This window comes from Paramisgurnus dabryanus, chromosome 19 (genome assembly GCF_030506205.2).
Source record: "Paramisgurnus dabryanus chromosome 19, PD_genome_1.1, whole genome shotgun sequence".
NCBI lineage: Eukaryota > Metazoa > Chordata > Actinopteri > Cypriniformes > Cobitidae > Paramisgurnus > Paramisgurnus dabryanus.
The window spans coordinates 9,679,335-9,699,798 of NC_133355.1; the positions used below are offsets into that span (position 1 = coordinate 9,679,335).

Consider the following 20,464-nt stretch of genomic DNA (forward strand, 5'->3'; position numbering starts at 1 on the left):
CGTATATAATAAATATGTTAGTCATTATAAATACTATTTTATAAGGAGTTCATGTATCATTTATGCTTTAAAGTCACTCATAAATAAACACTCAAAGTGATCAAATAAGTAAAAAAAATAAGGTTTGTTCGACTACATGCGGCGCTGCGAAGAACAAAACAGCGCGAGAGCATTGCCTTATTTTCCAATCTCTCTCGCGGTACTTTGGTGTCATACATAGATGTGTCTGCGCAGCGCCGCATGAAGTTGAATACACCTCTCAATATAATAGGATGTGACGGCGTTTCCTGCAGTTGGTATTTCCTGTAGGGTCTCCCTGACTGTGCCGAGATGGTAAACCCGAAGCAAACCGGTAACAAGACCGAAGCGAGTCGATGAGACGCCATCCGACGCCGGTAAACGAGGGTTAAAGTGACTGAAATCAAAGTCTCGCTGTTGATTCAGGAAAGATTATCAAGCTATCAGCTTCAGATCCGAGTGTTTTTATCGATGTTTATAAGAGACTGGACACTTTAGAAGAGCCATTGCGGATGGTTCAAGGCTGCTGATAAATATTTTTCTGAGTTTTTGAGTTTCCGGTTGCAATTTTATACTTCCGACATAGGGTTGACAACATTTTGTTAAGTCAGTGCCTTGTAGTAGAGCGACACCGGTACTGGCCGGTGAAGCCCCGACCAGGGCAGAACCCCCGAGCGGCCCGCTTCAACGTACGTGGCAGACGCCGGGACTGTAGGTCTTTATACGGATCTATAAGTGACGATAGTCAGTGGTTTTAAAGAAACACCCTTCAACCGGTATTTGATCTCCTGGAGCCGGCTAGAATCCGGACAGAGACCTCATGAATGGAAATCGGAACTACAGGTAAGTTGTTGGGTAACATATTTACAATTCTTTACTTTAACTATGGTATAACTTTGTTGCGTCCAACGTCATTCATGAAATGCTTGCGTCAGTTTTGTAAGACTAGAATATATGTATTATGCCAGTTCATGAAGGAATATCAGGTTGCTAGACTGAGCCACTTCGCCGCTCTTTGACATTTGGGTGTAGCAAACAAATTTGTGTGGAGGTTTGGTTTTTTGCAACGAAACGCCATGTGTGGAAGATCGTGACTCACTTACCCTGCTGACGTCACGGCATTATGGCCCAGCTGTCACGCACAGGTGCGTCGTTCGTCAGGTGCGGCGGTCCTCGAGCGGAGGAAGGGCAAGTTTTGTTCATCTGTTGCCATGACGACTGTCAGAAATTCGTCTTTATAGTCTTTATATCTCACCAAAGACTTTAAAGATGATGTGTGTTTCACTTAGGAAAGTTAATGGTTTACCATAGTTTTACTATAAATATGGTTAAACTGTGGTTACTTTAGTGAAATTATGGTTCTCCTGCATTAACTTGTTTTTCCTATTCCAGTTGAAGTGGAATCTGTAAATGTATAATTTTTTCCAAAAGTTTCTGAACTGTGGCGCTGGCAACACATTGCTCTGTTTGAAGATGCCAGCACGATGGTGGTTGAAGTAATGGTGTAAGATGAGACACGGTTCAACAAAAGGGATATCCCAATTGCCCTTCCAGAAATGTTGGGAAACCCTGTTATAAAAAGTTTAAACCGAACGCACCCCCTTTGTGCTGGTTATGTATTGCTCCACCACTGAGCTACAGGAACACTACTGAAATGATGATGATAATCTTAAACTGCACTTGGGTCTGAAAATACGGGTTGATTAATTTGCCTGACTAATATATCGCTCGATCAATAAGAAGTTGAGTTTGTCTACTATAGCTTTTCAAATGCCATCAGTCAACTTTCAATTCTTTTGCTTGGCCTGCCCTAAATTATTGAATCATAAGAGGAGAGACATTGTGTCTTATTTCCTGAATGAGTAAAACCCTTGTAAATGTGCCAGTTTGTCATTTTAATTTTCCTTATAAACTCCAAGCAACCAGTCAACACCAAACCTGGGGTACGTTCCAGTCAAATGTCAGGACGCTCCTAGCTATATTTAGCACACCCTTTTAGGAATTTCAGCGAAAGTGAGAAAAGTTGACTCGTGTGTGAATGATTGTTTTTTAATCGAGCTATTCGGTATTAAATCAGATTTGTGCAGGTCTATGCATGACTGTCGTGTGTCTTACATTATTGGTGTACCTGGGTTTATTTTTGGAAGCATTTGTTCATCTTTTAATTGGTTGTTAATCTTAGTGGTTTCGGTTACCATGGCGAGAGGAAAGCCGCATGGGTATCGCCAGCATGGCAATGGCTCCCTGGGAAATGTAAGAATCATTTGCCGCAGAATTCCCCTTACACACCTCTCAATAACAGTTTGACTACGTAAACCCCTTCAAAGCATCTTTACAACAGTAATAACAAGCCCACCTCTGTTGTTACATGATGCCATCATCTGCAAACTCAATGTGAGAAAACAGATGTGATGTCAAAGCTGATATTCAAAGTGAAACAGCAATGGAAAGAGTTAAAGGTTAAATCACCCACTCACGCACGTCTTAAAAATACTCACAAAAGACAATTTTGGTCTCCTAACTGCAAACGCTTATTCTGACGTTGTAAATAACCTGCTTTAAAGTACATTTTAAGTCATTGCAAAAAATGTAAACCGCTAGAATCAAAAACAAAGCGTATTGGCCAAGTGCGCCCTCAGGAAATTAAAGTAAGACAAATCATGAAAATTGTGAGTGTGCCGTCAATAACTATATATTGCTGCTAACTATAATTTTATTTGGAAGTCACAACCAAAGAATGTTGTTAGGTATGTTGTTACTTGTTAGTTTTGGTTTCACATGTGTATGCTGGTGTGTCAGTAAGGCGTGGGATACGGGTTATTTTCATAGTTTGGTAATGCTGAGTGTTTGCCTTGATGCAGTGAGTAGGCATTTAAAGGAAATTTCCTTTTAAAGCATCGCCCACTTTTATGTCGATTTTTAATTTTCGCTGTCACAAAATGAACTTTGGAATGCCACATTGCTAATAAATCCATTATTAATTATATATATATATTTCATAAAAAGGGGCTTGCCTTTATTTCTTGATGCGTTATTATACATTTATTTCTTGTGTGGGGTGTTCTGGGTTTTTTGCTGTCTGATCAGTGGGTATTGCTGACGTTGAAAGTCCAACTGATATAGTGATAATAACTACCGTTGATGGAAATTCCCTGTGGTTTTCCCGACAGGAGCCGTTGGGGATGCGCCCCTGTTCTCCGTCCCTCGAAGGCCAGGCTATGGCACCATGGGGAAACCCATCAAGCTGCTGGCCAACTGCTTTCAGGTGGACATCCCCAAGATGGACGTCTACCTGTATGATGTGGACATCAAGCCAGAAAAATGCCCACGGCGTGTTAACAGGTGCCACATACACACAACAGTCAACTTACGATATATTAAATATTATATATAAAAATATATAATTTAACATATAATAAACATTGTTACACTAAAATAATTTTTAAATTAATTAAAATAAAGTCCAATAATGTTGCTAAGCCGAAAAGCTATTTTGAGACTATTTTGATATTTGATCATCATTTGATAAAATATGGTAGCCGTGACAAATAAAAAATGTAATAAAAAATAAAAATCCCATTTACTACCTGCTGATTTGACTTCTAAATAAGTCATGAATAATAATAAGTGTAGTTTACATAAAAGGGAGGCACTTTTAATAAATTAGCACTTGTGATATATTATATACATTGTGGTTTATATAAATTAGATTTGTAATCTAATAAAAATTGACTAGTTTGGTTTCATTAAACCTGTGATGACCACTATTTACCATGACCTTTCTGTGATGGCTTCTAGAGAGGTGGTGGATACAATGGTGCAGCACTTTAAGGTGACAATCTTCGGGGACAGAAGACCCGTCTATGATGGCAAAAAAAGCCTATACACAGCCCAACCATTACCAGTGGCCACAGGAGGGGTAAGTGAAGAGAGAAAATCATTCAAAGTTTATTCAAAATGCTGTTGAATATGCTAATCAGGTCAGCATTCCGAACAAAAAAAAACATTCAGTAAGAAACACACGTGTGTAATTCCTGTAGGTGGACCTGGATGTGACCCTGCCGGGTGAAGGTGGAAAGGACCGACTGTTTAAGGTGTGCATTAAGTTTGTGTCGCTGGTCAGCTGGCACATGCTGCATGAGGTTCTCACTGGACGGAGCATGCCGGAACCTTCAGTGCTGGATAAACCAATTAGCACCAATCCCGTACATGCTGTAGATGTGGTTCTCCGCCATCTGCCCTCTATGAGGTAAGACTTCCCATGTGTACTGTTACCTGATCATGTATGCTGGTTAATATAATTAGAGCACGTGTTTGAGTCTGTTACATCTTCAGCAATGGACTGCGTGACTCAGTGTAGTAATATGAGATGACCTTTCGATGTAGATTTTCGATAAGGTTAACACATCATTGCTCTCCATGTAATTTTTTTTATGTCTCTTCAGGTACACCCCAGTGGGACGGTCTTTCTTCTCCTCCCCCGAGGGCTATGATCACCCACTGGGTGGGGGGAGGGAGGTGTGGTTTGGATTCCACCAATCAGTGCGACCCGCCATGTGGAAGATGATGTTGAACATTGACGGTGAGTTAGAGAAGAGTCTAAAGCCCTTTTCACAAAGAGATTATGGAAAAATGCATGTAAAATGCGTCTGGGATTTGTCTGGGATCATTTGATTTTTGGTTTGTTTACACTGTCAATGATTTTCCGGAATCTGTGTGCGCATTTACACACATGCTGTTAAGATTATCATAATTCCTCCCGCTTTGGACTCAGCCTGTAAGTTAACTTCTGTTAGCATTGAATTGTGACCGAATCTTTCAAATATGGTAAGGAGCGTGTTTCAGGAAGAGAGTTAAATCTGGAGTTACAAAATTGTACGGTATATGGAAAATAATGTGTTATTACATAAACCACTAGGGGTGTGACTAGATCTCGTGAGATTAAATGTGTCTCGCGAGATTTCTTGTGGAGGTGAAATGCTGGCCGTTTCTCAAATAAAAGACTGCATCCTTCGGAGGTCGCATTTTTAAACTGCATTTACCTCATAAAGACTGTCTTTTTAGAAAATAAATTATAAAGTTTACTAATTATTTAGTTAATTGCAACTTGTAATATGCTCACGACTTGCGAATGTAATGCTCAGATAATTAACTGAAATAAACCTTGATGACGTATGCCCCCTGCATATGCGACCTCCGGAGGATGCAGCTTTCTGTTTGAACTTTTTACTGTGCATGCATTATATTCTGTCTTTTACAGCGTTTGCTTTTTTGTTTGGGTTTCCAATAATGTTCGTTTGGGAGCTCGTGTGAAGTCTGAGACGCATTGTGTTTGTCTGTTGAACAGTGTCAGATGTGAAGTCTCAGCAGATTAAACCTTCACTCAGTTTACATGATTTAATGTTTGCATGTTCTTGCTCAAAAATGAGGGTGGCTGTATCATTTCTATTGTAAAGAAATGGACATATATTAAATATTAAAATTGGTTTAAACATTGTTTGGCTAAAAATAAGCGTTTCTCTCTGTCTAAAGTAAAAGGTAAGATAGCATCCGCGAGACGAGTCCACTATCGCCCCCTGCAGGCATTTGTCATAAAACATACATAATGCTTTTTATTTATAGGACACAAATGTAATGTGTTTGTTAATCTAATGTTGTTTAATGTAACTTGGTTTTAATACTTTATTTGAACCAATTATTATTGCATCTTCGTTATTATGTCATTTTAAAGGCTACTGCTCACTTGGGTCTATTTTTATTACCGAAAAATAACAAATTACTTCATTATCAGTTAGCAAAATAATTGTTAGGGACCGTCCTTGATTAGCTAAAACTTTTTAAAATGACATGATTTCAGTTTCTTATTCATTTATTTTATCATTGAGGATTTCTTTAAAAGTGTAAAAATATTGTCTCGTCTCGTCTCGTCTTGTTCTCGTGAACCCAATCTCGTGGATTAAGTGTCTCGTCACACCCCTATAAACTACGCAAACACATTGTATTATACTAAATACACAAAATAACGTTGTTTTAGCAATGAAATCGGTGCTCTTTAAAATAAATTTTCTGGGATCCAAGTGCTGTGTGAGTACAGTAAAAAAAAACGATTTTTGTTTCATAATTTTAAAATGAATGAGCAACTGATTGGGGGCAACAAACCTTGAGCACAGATTTTTTGTAAAGGGAATAAATTCTGCACTACTATATTACAAAAAAGAAATGCAAATATCTCAAAGCTTTTTGGGTGGGTGTATGAGGACTGTTAAGGTCTTTTAAAGCAGAAAAAGTAAAACATTTTCCCCTGAAAAATATTTATGTTTATTTAATAGTTTATTTATGTTTATTCATTTAATTTTTTATTAATTTAATTACCAGCATGTGGCTTTTTCACCCAAGCACTAACTGAGGTTAAATTTTTTCCCACCCATAGTTTCTGCAACTGCGTTTTACAAAGCCCAGCAGGTGATTCAGTTCATGTGTGAGGTTCTGGATATCCACAATATCGACGAGCAGCCCCGCCCCCTCACCGATTCCCACAGAGTCAAGTTCACCAAAGAGATCAAAGGTTGGTTTGGGTGTCATGTTCGTCGACTTCACTCAAGAGATGGCGACTTGAACATTTTCCTTTATCTGAATTATTCGGTGTAACTGGGTTTTTCTGCTTCTCAGAGAGGGTAAACGTCTCAGATTCAATCGTGTATTACAGATCTATGAGTTTCTGTCCTATAGATGAACATGTAGACCTGTATTCATCTAGATGTGTACTGTGAAACTGACCGATACACTGTAGATTTTGGAGTCTGTGCAGTGGTGTAAATTCGATCTCATCTCTTTAGGTTTGAAGGTTGAGGTCACCCACTGTGGCACCATGCGAAGGAAATACAGGGTGTGTAATGTTACCCGCCGACCAGCCACCCACCAGACGTAAGTGTATATTCAGTTGCAATGACCGAAAAACTTGACAGAAAATAAAAGCCTAGCTGACGCTATGTTTTTTTTTTTACATACACATCAACCATATAACCTTGCATATAAAATTTTTATCAATTAATGCCAGAAGTCAAGGACACATCTGCATGGTTGTCTGTTTGCCATATTTCCTCATGATATCTGTTTTTCATATTTTTATCTTGGCAGGTTTCCTCTACAGCTGGAGAACGGACAGACGGTGGAGAGAACAGTGGCCCAATATTTCAGGGAAAAGTACAACTTACAGCTCAAGTACCCCCATCTACCCTGTCTGCAAGTGGGACAGGAACAGAAACACACCTACCTGCCTCTTGAAGTGAGAGTCAAGATATTAAATCACAAGATTTTAGTATACATGTACAGCGTCACCATCAACGCTTTGTGTATTTGACTGTTGCTATCTCTAGACGCCAAACTGCTCAAACCTTGTGAAGCTCATTTTCTTGTGATCAGTACCATCCTTACAGTCTCTCGTCTTTGCTCAGGTGTGTAACATCGTGGCAGGCCAACGCTGCATTAAAAAATTAACAGACAACCAAACCTCCACCATGATTAAGGCCACGGCCCGCTCCGCCCCAGACAGACAGGAAGAGATCAGCAGACTGGTGAGCATTATCGTTTGTATTACAATATTTATTTTTTGAAACATAAAGCTATTATCACTATAATATAAGTTATTGCATATAGCATTTTTTTAATATCATGATGCCTTATAAAACATAAACATTGCGAAAGTTTTATAATGAAATGTGAATAACAGCCAACAAGTATCCATCATACATGAATTTGAAGTACAAAGAATGTAAAATTATCCTGTCTGATCATTCTCAATGTATGGATATAACTCTTTCTCCACCATCTTTCTTCCCTTAGGTTCGCAGTGCCAACTACAACCTCGACCCCTTTGTGCAGGAGTTTCAGTTCCGCGTACGGGACGAGATGGCGGAGGTTACGGGTCGCGTCCTGCCCGCCCCCATGCTGCAGTACGGCGGCAGGGTGAGCTCTGAACACTTCATGGTACCCGCCCCTTTCACTCGTGTGCTGTATGCTTTTGTGTTTGTGTAGGAGGATAGAAGTTGGGTTTGGTTTGAGTCTTGATGAATTGGTGAATACATTTTTTGGCTGTTGCTAATTGTATCATATTTGCATGATTTTTCTAAATTAATGGCATGAATTGCATGACTGCGTGCTTTAACATTTTTATGTTTAACTGCATGCTTTTTCTCTCTTGCAAGTATCTTACTTTTGCATTTGGTGCAGTTTTTATTAAGTATATGGGTAACACTTTCCAATATGATTGTCATAAGTGACCAATTAAGAGAAAGCTTGCATAATAAGTATTATTTAAATGCAAAAAAATGGATCCAAGTTCTGGCAGACATGAACCATCCTGTAGTCTGTATGTTTGTGCAGTGTTTTAACTCATTGTAAGCAGCATGTATGAGTGGAAAGTAACCTTTATCATATTAATCTTACAGAATCGCACAGTAGCCACCCCGAGTCACGGGGTTTGGGACATGAGAGGCAAGCAGTTTCACACTGGAGTCGAGATCAAGATGTGGGCCATCGCCTGTTTCGCCACTCAGAGACAATGCCGTGAAGAAGTTCTCAAGTGAGGTGTTTTCCATCTCTCCATCTATTATCAAATGCACCTCTTGTGCTAGAATTAAACCAGAGGTTATTTTCCACAGGGGCTTTACAGACCAGCTGCGTAAGATCTCGAAGGATGCTGGGATGCCCATACAAGGCCAGCCATGTTTCTGCAAATACGCTCAGGGAGCAGATAACGTGGAACCGATGTTTCGTCACCTGAAGAACACCTACGCTGGCCTGCAGCTCATCATCGTCATACTGCCCGGAAAAACCCCTGTTTATGGTGATGATCAATACTTACTGTTACATTTTTTGCCACTGGATTGTTCTTGGTCTGTTGTGCTAAGTTTGTCATTTCTTTCTCTAGCGGAAGTAAAGCGTGTCGGAGACACACTGTTGGGAATGGCCACTCAGTGTGTGCAGGTAAAAAACGTGGTGAAGACGTCTCCCCAGACCCTCTCCAACCTCTGCCTCAAAATCAACGTCAAGCTGGGTGGCATCAACAACATACTGGTTCCACATCAGCGGTGAGAGAGCACAGTATATTAAATTCTTTCCATAACTTTATATATATGAGGAGCTCGGATGCAAACATCGTTAAACGGCACCTCCATCAAAAATGAATTAATGATATTCAACTAATGCTTTCGGCAAGTATTGTACACACTGCATTTAAATTCAGTTGTCACTTTACCTTTTAGTGCTTAATCCTGTTTTGTACACACACAGTTCAGTAATTTATGGGACTGACAAACACAATCTACAAACAAATTAACTCCCACAAAATGCAGGTAGTGACAACCGCATTTACAGATACTCTGTGTAGTGTGTACAACTAGTTACTAATGAAGTATTTAAAGGTGCATCATGGACATGACGGGTCTCTCTTCTGAAAAAATAAATGGTGAAAAAGGTGAAAAAGTCTTCTGTTTTCGTTGTGCAGAAAAGCATTGTGCGTTGTGACGCAGGCACGAGTGTTTGCTGACTAGTGTTGACAGATTTTGCACGAAATATCTATACGGCTAACAAGAAAAATACAATAATAAACTGAAATAAATCTAAATGCTTTACCTCAAAGATTCAAAATATTGGACCGGCAGTTTCTCACTTTAAAGGCGGGGTGCATGATTTTGGAAACGCTTTGTAAAAGGAAGTCGGGCTGAGTACCAAAACACACTTACAGCCAATCAGCAGTAAGGGGTGTGTCTACTAACCTGCATTGTTTCCTGGGTTGCGCATGTGTGGGGTGGGTGTATCAAAAGAAATGCTCAGATTCTATTGGGTTAGGTGATTTCAATGTCAACCTTGGCTTTCAGAGATCGTGCACCCTGCCTTTAATAACACCAAAAACTTAATTACTTCATGAGCCTAAAGCCATAAACAGTTAAATGCCACAACGGTATGCGGGTACAAAAAAAGCAGAGGACCTGGCAACACTGCAAGACAGCGCTAAGAAAAGCAGCTCACAAATGGGTATAACACACAATGCCAAACTGTGGTTTATTGCGAAACATAACGCTGTCATTTTGTTTTAGTCAAAGCTGTGAATGATAAGCATGCAAGACGGCAAAACGTTGCTATGGTTACATCTGTTTTAATTATCATAGTTTCGGGAGTGAGTCTTGTTCCGTACACGCATGGAATGATCATTTATGGGATTCACTCCCATATGTAAATTCGGTTGTCAATCCCGAAAGTTTGCAGTGTGTACGTGGTCCTATACTGCAAAAATGACTTTCGTACTTAGTATTTTAGGGCTGCCTAATGATTAATCATGACACTTCATTTGCAGAATAAAAGTTTTTGTTTACATAATTATTATACACAGTACATTAACAAATATTATGTATTTATAAATACAAACACATGTATGTATAATTTTAAGGATTGATATAATAAATATTTATATATGATATAAATTATATGTAAATATACAAATGCTTATACACATGCAAATATTTCTTAAATATATACATAAGATATATTTACATATATATAATTATTATACACATAACACACACGTTTAAAGGTAGGGTAACACATTTTGAAAAATGCTAACGGTAGCCGCCTAGCAATGAAATCCCGATCCCACCCTCAAGTCAAATCACTCTCCAAAGTCACGCCTCTTTCCAAACACATGAACACGCACAGATCAGACGGTCACGTCTCATGTCTCATTCACCAGTGAGAAAACTTTGCAGTACAAAGTGAATAACACTTCCAAAATACCCAACATAAACAACTGGTTTACATCAGAATTAGTTTAACCACAAGTTCGGTTGTGTAGACGTAGTAACTATATCGTTATGCTAATCCGTAAACGAACACAAATTTCATAAGCAACACAACGTTTCATCAAAGTATAATATCTGAATCCATCTCAAATCAAACATATCGCGTACCTACCTTACCAAAATAAACAGTGCAACGACCCTTTCAGACCCTTTGCCTCCTGCAGCTGTTTGCATCTCGTGGTAAAGCAGTAAAGTTACAGATGTTAATTTGGGTTTTTGCTCTTGCTGATCCAGGCAGTTTTTGCTGTTGATGTTATAAAAGATGCATTTAGTTCTGTTGCTCCTGTGTAGGTTGTCAGTTCAGCAGAAAAGTTTGGTGTTCTCGCTGTTTACAGACAGAGCGCATGTGAATGCGCCGATGACGTATGGTATCTGCGTGGACTCGCTGCACGGTGGGAATTCAAATTACGCTCACTGTACGTATGAGGGACATAAAAGGAAACGTCCGTTCGGACCGAAATCTATGATTTGTTGAACATTTTTTGGTCCTACGCCTTTCACAGATGACATAAATTTTTACAAATACATTTAAACAACTTAACACAGTGATTGCTATCAGGATGTGAGGAGACTTTTAACCAGCATAACTAAAAATGTTTCCGGATCAAATCTGTTACCCTACCTTTAATATGTAAAAAAAAACTTTCTTTCTGCAAACAATTAGTTGCGACTAATCGTTAGGCAGCTCTAATATTTTTGTCTCGTTTTCAATAAAAATATCTAAAAATTAAGATTTTCCTAGGACATTTGTTCATCAAGAAAATATAAGTCTAGTTTTTAGACAAAAAATATAAAGTGTAAGCGAATTTGTGCTTAAAACAAGCAAAAAATATTTCTTGAATTAAGTGTTTATGAAAAAAGTAAACTTATTTCAAGAAAAATTTTCTTATTCCATTGGCATTTTTTTGCTTTTGTTTAAGCACCAATTTACTTTGTTTTTATATATATTTTTTATATTATTTATATTTATTTATTTGTTTATTTATTTATTTATTTATTTTTTTGACTAAAAACTAGATTTATTTTCTTAGGGCATTTTGCTCATCAAGAAAATGCATCCTAATTTAAGAATTTTTAGAATTTTTTTTAGTGAAAACAAGACAAAAATACTAAGTAAGAAAGTCATTTTTTGCAATGTAAATGGTTTTGCATCCAAGCTCTTTTTATCACGTTTCACTTGCTTAGGTCATGGTGTAAGTTTAGAGTTTTACACTGTTAATAATGTTGTACTGTGGAGTCTGATTCAGTGTGGAAAACAAAAACCTTAATGTTTTAATGCCTTTGTTTCTGTTTATTTGTTTTCCAGCCCATCTGTTTTCCAGCAGCCAGTCATCTTTTTGGGAGCTGATGTCACTCATCCACCTGCAGGAGATGGGAAGAAACCGTCTATTGCAGCTGTGAGATGCCAATATTTGCATTTATAGAGTTTAAATAATTGAAGAAATGTCACGTTTGTAAATATATTGCTGTATGACAAAGATTTGTGTTTTTATCAAATCAAAATTCTCTCACCGTTAACTTACCTTCATGTTATACAAACCCATATGCTTTTATTTAATTTTATGAAACATTTAAATTTGATGTTTGCTTTCCATATACGACCATTCATAATGAATGCCTTAATATCGAATCTAATAAATTCAACTGTTTATATTTCCTCAATATCTGTTGTTCTGCACAGGTGGTTGGCAGTATGGACGCTCACCCCAGCAGGTACTGCGCTACAGTCCGTGTTCAGAGGCCAAGGCAGGAGGTCATTCAGGACCTGGCGTCCATGGTGCGCGAGCTGCTCATTCAGTTCTACAAGTCCACCCACTACAAACCCACCAGAATCATTTTCTACAGGGATGGAGTATCTGAGGGACAGTTCAGACAGGTAAGGCTCTCTTACGCCCCCTCTCCTTCTTTAGACAGCACTGCATTTATTTATTTAAGGAATGGTTCATCCGAGGTTTAATTTTTGGTTGAACTGTTCCTTTAAATATTACATCTCTTATAATGCTTAAACAATTCTATTTTTAACATTTCTATGTGTCGTATGTCTTTCTAGGTTCTGTACTACGAGTTGCTGGCCATTCGTGAAGCCTGTATCAGTCTTGAGAAGGAATATCAACCCGGCATCACCTACATTGTCGTCCAGAAACGCCACCACACACGGCTCTTCTGCGCCGACCGCACTGAAAGGGTGAGGAAAAGTCTCTTAACAGTTTAGTGTTGATTTTTTGCTGCGTTTCTATTTCAAAGCTCACACTCACTTTTTTTGTTTTTAAGGTGGGCCGAAGTGGAAACATTCCAGCTGGTACTACAGTGGACACTGACATCACCCATCCTTATGAATTTGACTTTTATCTGTGCAGTCACGCTGGAATACAGGTATGAACATGTGCACATATGTGAACAGAAGTGTACAGTATCAAATATTAACCAAAACTAAAAGTATGGTATGACACTGTATTGAAAGTGAAAGTGATGTAAAGACAACTCTTGGGGTAAAAGCCAGACTTTCCCACCTGTATGACTTGCCTGCTAGAATAAAACCGCCAACGCTTGCATCTCATTAAATCATTTTGTTCGCATTATTGTTAATTTGCTGTAATAATGTTGCTGTTAATTCAGGGTACAAGCCGACCTTCACACTACCACGTGCTGTGGGACGACAACTGCTTTACAGCCGACGAGTTCCAGCTCTTGACCTACCAGCTGTGCCACACATACGTCCGCTGCACCCGGTCCGTATCCATCCCAGCACCAGCCTACTATGCCCATCTTGTAGCCTTCAGAGCCCGCTACCATTTGGTGGACAAAGAGCATGACAGGTAGGGAAGATATACAGGCTTGGTTTTTGCGGTCTTAAATGTAGCAAGTTATGGGTCTTTGAACATTTCTCTTTTTTTATATTCTACACAGCGCCGAAGGTAGCCACGTGTCAGGCCAAAGCAACGGCCGCGACCCCCAGGCCATGGCCAAAGCCGTACAGATCCATCACGACACGCTGAGGACCATGTACTTCGCTTAGCCCCGCCCTTTTTATTTTTTCGACCTGTTATCATGCACTTAGCTGGGGAGGGCTTCTCCATATCACAGGCTGCTAAAGCGAACCAAATGTAACCGAACTTACAGGAGGACAACAGCACTGTTATGCAATAGAAAACGGCCAATCTTTTCACTGCTGCTTCGCTCGAGGATTTTTGGTCCGTTTAATTGTTTTTATGATGTAGATTTAGCAGCTATACCATTATTTATTAGATTCGTAGAACTGTTCATTTTACATGTATAGGTCACAAAACCAAGCGTAAAGGTTTGCTCGATCAACTATTTGTGAATCAGCAAATAATGCAGTGTTATTTATTTGGCAGAGGTGCGATTTGAGACGCGAAGATTTCTGCACGTAGCTGCTCTAGCTTGAGTCACTTGCAGATGTGTTGAAGCACAACTGAAACTAATCTTGGAGCACCTGGTTTATGCATTTTATTAGGTCTTGTATAAAAGTATGTTGGAGGAACGCCACTAGAGGGCGGTGCAAAGTTTGTTGACATTTGAACTCCACGTGCTTTTAAACATTGGCAAAAACTGGTCTCAGCATAAAAGCAAGTTACTGTACTTAGCTAATGCAACATTCGAAATAGAGACAAACTCTTCCTGGAATGTCATTCCATTCCAAGTCAGACACGTCTGTTCCTTTGCATCTCATTTACATCTCAAGTTTCCATGTCTTATTTGCTTATCAAACATTTGAGAGTTATTGAGCCTCACCTTTCCATCCAATTCCACAGTCTTTTTTTGAAGGATTATGCGTGTTACGTAGACCTCTGTGATATATTAACTTTCTGCTCCATGCACTGCATGGAAAATACTTCACCTTCCGTCTAAACTGTTGCTTCCGCGCCGTTCCTCTTGCCGTTCTCCTCGGCTCACTCATTAAGCGGGGTGACAGATTAGCTAAGGGCTGCAGCTCCATCGAAAGGGGAACTTTGAACTTCATTGAAACACAAGGTTGGTGAAAAGTTTCCATGTAGTAGTTGACTGTACGTTTATGTGTGTGCATTGAATCCTGGGTGCCTCGTTGTGTCCTTGCTCACCTACGGCGGAAGCTTTGAAATGGGATGGTGCGTGACCATAGCAAACTTGTATGAATATGTAGGCCTACGCACGTGTAATTCCACCCAAGGCTACTCGGAGGCCTACGATATGGATAAAAAAACACTTTACGGCTGTCGGACATTTCACATTTCTCTTTGGTTATTTATGATTTTCGTTTGCGCTTACAGTGTCAGTACGCATCTATAAATTATGTGTTTAAGTTATTATCAGGTGTCTTTCCTGTTTTACCCCTGTGAACTCTTGACAAACACTGTCCCATAAGCCTTTTAGTGCAATAAGCCAATTATTGAAGGCTCTGTTGTAGACTTTCATTTTACGATGCAAACCGTACCTTATAATCAAATGCTTTACTTTTAAAAACTCACTTTTAGATGCGTTTTTTTCATGAACTTGAATGCCACGGATATGCGAATTTTATCAAAAAGCCAACTGATGTATTTTAAGGTTGTTGGGTGTGTGGTGGGGGCTGTTTTCATTTTAGGGTTAAGTTTACAAAGATGATCGTTACAGTACTCTCGTAAAGCTTTGTCATCTTGAGATCTAAACTTAGCATTCGTATAAAAAGTTAGATAAAGTGCCTGTTTTGTAGGAAAGTCCCTAAATTCAATTTCGCTGGTGTACGTTTTAAATATATAAAGTACGAGTGGCATGTACATAATGTCTGATAGAAATTTAGCTATTTGAACTATTGTTAATGTTTATTCAGCAACCATTGAATCAGTGAACTTATATAACAGAAAGTCCCAGTCGCCACTCTCCCCAGTTAACTTTTTTTAGCTTTCTGTTTTTTTATTAAAAATTTTAACCCTTTCTATTTCATAGCCCCTTGTATTAAACTACATTCCACACAGACCAAACCAATGTGCCTCCAAAATCAGGGTTAGGAGAGGTGGTAAATATAAGTTATTTAGAATGTAGCGGGGTGGGTTATATTTATTAACTCTGTGACCTCTCGCACTCTTTTACATCACCCTTACTGTGAATGGCACTGTGGTCTTTCTGCTTTGTACCAGTAATTGCGTGTTGACCGGTGTAGCTGCTATTTTGCAAAACACTTATATTTGGAGAGATCGTAAGAGAGGTTCTGTGAAAAACGACTGACAAATATATTGCTGCACTTCATTGTTTAATAAGAAGCTGTATGGTCTTAGATTGGGTGAAACGCCCAAGGTGCTAAAGAGTGAGATGCTGTAATAAGGGTGATCTCTGCCACACTAATATCTCAGCTGTTCGTTTACTGCGAAAACTTGTAAATTGTGTGTGAGTAATGAATTTTTACAGAGGAAACACTTAAAAATTGAGCTTTGGAGCGCTTTTGTGTGTTTCGTTTTGTTTGGTTAGCTTGAAAATGTTTAAAAATTTGAAACATATTTTGGCCTTTAATTTTTACGCTTAATCAAATTGCATGCGCATTTTATTAAATTAAAAATGTTTTGGCTACACTTTTACTTATCAAATTAGGTTAAGCAAAAAAAAGTTTAAAAGAAGTTGAAATTGCCTAACTTAATCTAAAAAGTTAAGGTTTAGCCAATATTTAAAAACAAAAAGTTTAAACACATTTTTATTTTATGACTCTTATTTTTTTATAAATGACCAATTTGATTAAGTAAAAAAAAAATTAAGGGAAACTCCACTTTTTTTGAAAATATGCTCATTTTCCAGCTCCACTATTAAACATTTGATTCTTACCGTTTTGGAATCCATTCAGCTGATCTCTGGGTCTGGTGCTACCACTTTTAGCATAGCTTAGCACAATCCATTGAATCTGATTAGACCATTAGAATTGTGCTAAAAAATAACCAGAGTTTTGATATTTTTCCTATTTAAAACTTGACTCTTCTGAAGTTACATTGTGTACTAAGACCGAGGGAAAATTAAGTTGCGATTTCCTAGGCAGATATGGCCAGGAACTATACTCTCATTTTGGCGTAATAATCAAGGACTTTGCTGCTGTAATATGGCTGCAGCAGGCATAGTGATATTACGTACGGCTCGAAAATAGTCCGCTTGGTTACTTTCAATAGCAGGTGACTATTTTTGGGCACTGCGTAATATCACTACGCCTGCTGCAGCCATGTTACATTAACAAAGTCCTTGATTATTACCCCAGTTGAGAGTATAGTTCCTAGCAATATCTGCCTAGAAAATCACAACTTTTAATTTTCCGTCGGTCTTAGTACACAGTGTCACTACAGAAGAGTCAAGTTTTAAATAGGAAAAATATCTAAACTCTTTGGTTATTTTTTTAGCGCAATGCTAATGGTCTAATCAGATTCAATGGATTGTGCTAAACTATGCTAAAAGTGCTAGCGCCAGACCTGGAGATCTGCTGAATGGATTCCAAAACTGTAAAAATAAAATGTTTAACTCTAGGAATCCTGGAAAATGAGCATATTTAAAAAAAAAAGTGGAATGTCCCTTTAAGGCAGCCAAAAAATAGTGTAAACTAAGCAAATCAATAAATCCATAATTTTATTGTAGTTTCAGGCAAATTAAATGTTTTGGAATTTAAGTAATGAAATAAATGTTTAGTGGTTTAACTGGAATTCAAAAATTGTATCCTTGTGCTAATATCGAATGGCATTGGTGCTCTTTCCTTGATTTATTGACTTTAAGAACTATAATTTCTGTCTCTACCAGCATAAATTTACTTGAACAAGGGAAGTGATCAGAAGAGTTTGCAGACATGTGTGTTGAGCTGTCAATGATGTGTGATGAAATCTTACACAGCCTTCTTAACGTGCCACGGATTAAGTCACTTAAGGCCTGTGGGTGGGAGCAGTTTAATTTGTGGGTGTGGCTTAAACAGCTCCCATAAACCCTGACATACATGGCTTAAAGCTGGACTGTGGATACCTTAAAGCGTTTTTAAATCAGAGGAGAGGTATATTTGTATATTTTTAAATAACAGACCTGCATATGCACATCGATTATTTTTGCTAACAAAGTCTATGAAAGTTGATAATAAGCAAAAGATGGTAATGGTGAAATTAATAGCTACTAATATAAATTGGGGTGATATGCAATAGACTGTTGACCATTAGATTCATCTCTTTTTCTTTCAAAAGAAATTAGTTTTAAGTGAGTTTCTTTGCATTCTTCTTCTGTGGTATTTATATTGTCTTACAAAAGAAATAATGTCAACAAGGAGCTGAGCCTTCAGTACCTTATTCTTATGCTTTATTATTACATGTAGTAACGTAAACATGAAGGTACCGCCTTAACTTTCCATTTCGGTTAAGTGTTGGGTGATTCGCACACGAGCACGTTTGTAAAGGCCTACTAACCCTTTTCACCTTGTCATGTTATTGGTGTCTGTTTTCTTCGAGCTTGGAGTATTTACCGCTTTTGTTTGTTTCTGTGGCTTTGTTGAGGTGTTTAGTAAGTGGAATGTGCCTTTTCTGATGGTGCTGTTATCAGACAGAATATTAAGACATTTTTAAGGGCCCAACAAGCCTATATTAAAGTTAGTATATATTTATATGATATACTGTATAATGTGTGTTCAAGAGTGTTAAAACTGTATGTGTGGGTGTGATTGTGCCTCTTTTTCGCCAATAAGACATTGAATCACAGAGTTTGCCAGTAACTGGGTCTCTGGACCAAACTTTCTACAAAGGTAGTTTTTTTATTATTTGGCACTGCATAACTTTCAGATCATGCACTGAACAAGACGGCTTTACAGTACAAAGCCTGGAAACATCCCAAATGCACACTTGTAGTTTGTTTTTATCTTGAAACTATTTTCAACAATCTGTGTCAAATCAGTTTTCTCTGTATGTGATGAAATGGCAATAATGCAAAATGGCCTAGTTGGCAAAATCACTAACATTTTACTTAACATGTGAAACGATTACTGTATACGTAAGATGGATTGGTTTTAGCCAGGAGCCAACTTTTAAGATTAACTGTTACTTTAATATCATGGTTAACCGAATCAGGAATTATCCAAAGTCAGCAGTCTTTCCATTGAGATACAACACATATTCAACACTTTGATGTAATGGTTTAGTTACAGTGTGACGAAATAACAAAATGAATTGTCTTGTTTTGAAATATATTCATCTCTTTTTGTTTCATCTCAGCCTCTCTAATGTATTCTTTCATTGGATCGTTTTATTCGGCTGTTCTATTTAATTCTCAATATTTTAAATAAAGTATATGGAAACTTTCAATATGTATTTTAAAGTGTGTTTGTCTTGGACAGAAATAATGCATATTAATAAATTTTACATTTGCATGTTTGCTTCACATGGGTGAGGAATAACACTGGTGATTTATTTTTAAAAATGTTATATATTATAGCTATTAACAAGATTATGGATTATTATAATGTCATAAATATAGATAAGATTAATGCTGCACTCTAAAAACGACTAGGTTATTTTTAACTCATAATGGTAAATATAGGACAGAACAATAGGTTATGCTAGGTTAAATATTACCCAATGTTGGGTTGTTGTTATGCAATGGGATAAAACAACCCAGCATTGGGTCAATTTCAATCCAGCGGTATGTTCTGTCCAATTTTTACCAAACTTGGATTAAAAATAGCCCAGCTATTTTAAGAGTGTGAGTTCCAGATAGCTTGTATTTAGGATTTCCCACCTTAACCTGAAAATAACCTTTGGAATGGTGCTTTTTATGTTAGTTAAAGGCCTGGCTTTACAGATGAGGCTTAGCTAAATCCAGTACTAGGCCTTAGTTAAATTAACATTTTAATATAAACATGCATTAGAAAAAGGCGTTAGTGGTGTGTATCTTGAGGGGAGTGGCACCGGCAAATTTTTAGCTCTGACAGTGCTTTTATTTTCAGTTAAGACTGCTCAAACGTGTTTTGGTGTAGGACTAGCCTTAAGCCATTTCTGTGAAACCAGGGGTATATGTTTTAATGTAAATGCTTCTACCTAAAGCAGGAGAGGGGAACCCTGGGTCCTGGAGGGCCACTGTCCTGCAGAGTTTAGTTCCAACCCTAATCAAACACACCAAAATTTAATTTCCAAGTAATCCAGAAGACTTTAATTAGATTTTTCAGGTTTGTTTAATAAGGGTTGGAAGTAAACTCTGCAGGACAGTGGCCCTCCAGGACCAGGGTTCCCCACCCCTGAGATAAATAAACAGTATGTAGGATTGTGGCCAAAACTGGTACTGCAATCACAAAACTTGTGGCTAAAACTGGTACTGCAATCACAAAACTAGTGGCCAATACACAAAATGACAACATAAACATCAGTTGAGGGCTGCAAGTTTTTTAACTTAATAGGCGGATGACATCAAAGTACCGCAAGAGTGATTCGAGAAATCATACAGAGGAGTTTGCTTATCAATCATTCTTGCGGTACTTTCATGTAATCCGCCTGCAGTTTTTGCCATGCTGCAAAAAGTCGAAATCACTTTATAACTTTGTCTAATACTTTCAGTAGTGCTTGGTGGCCTAGCGCACATGGATTTAGCATTTATGGAGGCCCCCACTCCAAGCCTGAGGCCCT

General features: G+C 38.2%; 1 protein-coding gene across 2 annotated transcripts; it reads left to right on the top strand.

Moving 5' to 3' along the window:
- Positions 1-283: 283 nt before the first annotated feature.
- On the top strand, positions 284-16,709 carry ago3b (argonaute RISC catalytic component 3b). Of its 2 annotated transcripts, none has more exons than XM_065288045.2 (19): positions 284-861; positions 3,189-3,360; positions 3,817-3,937; positions 4,059-4,267; positions 4,464-4,600; positions 6,449-6,583; positions 6,855-6,942; positions 7,156-7,303; positions 7,473-7,592; positions 7,861-8,004; positions 8,466-8,599; positions 8,679-8,863; positions 8,948-9,107; positions 12,181-12,271; positions 12,556-12,750; positions 12,925-13,059; positions 13,146-13,247; positions 13,491-13,690; positions 13,782-16,709. In XM_065288045.2, exons 1-19 carry the CDS (start codon positions 843-845, stop codon positions 13,888-13,890), a joined length of 2,604 nt encoding a protein of 867 aa, XP_065144117.1. In that variant the 5' UTR covers positions 284-842; the 3' UTR covers positions 13,891-16,709. The 2 variants fall into 2 exon arrangements, with proteins under 2 accessions (XP_065144117.1, XP_065144118.1); XM_065288046.2 differs by having other exon boundaries at positions 7,861-7,983.
- The last annotated feature ends 3,755 nt before the right edge of the window (positions 16,710-20,464 follow it).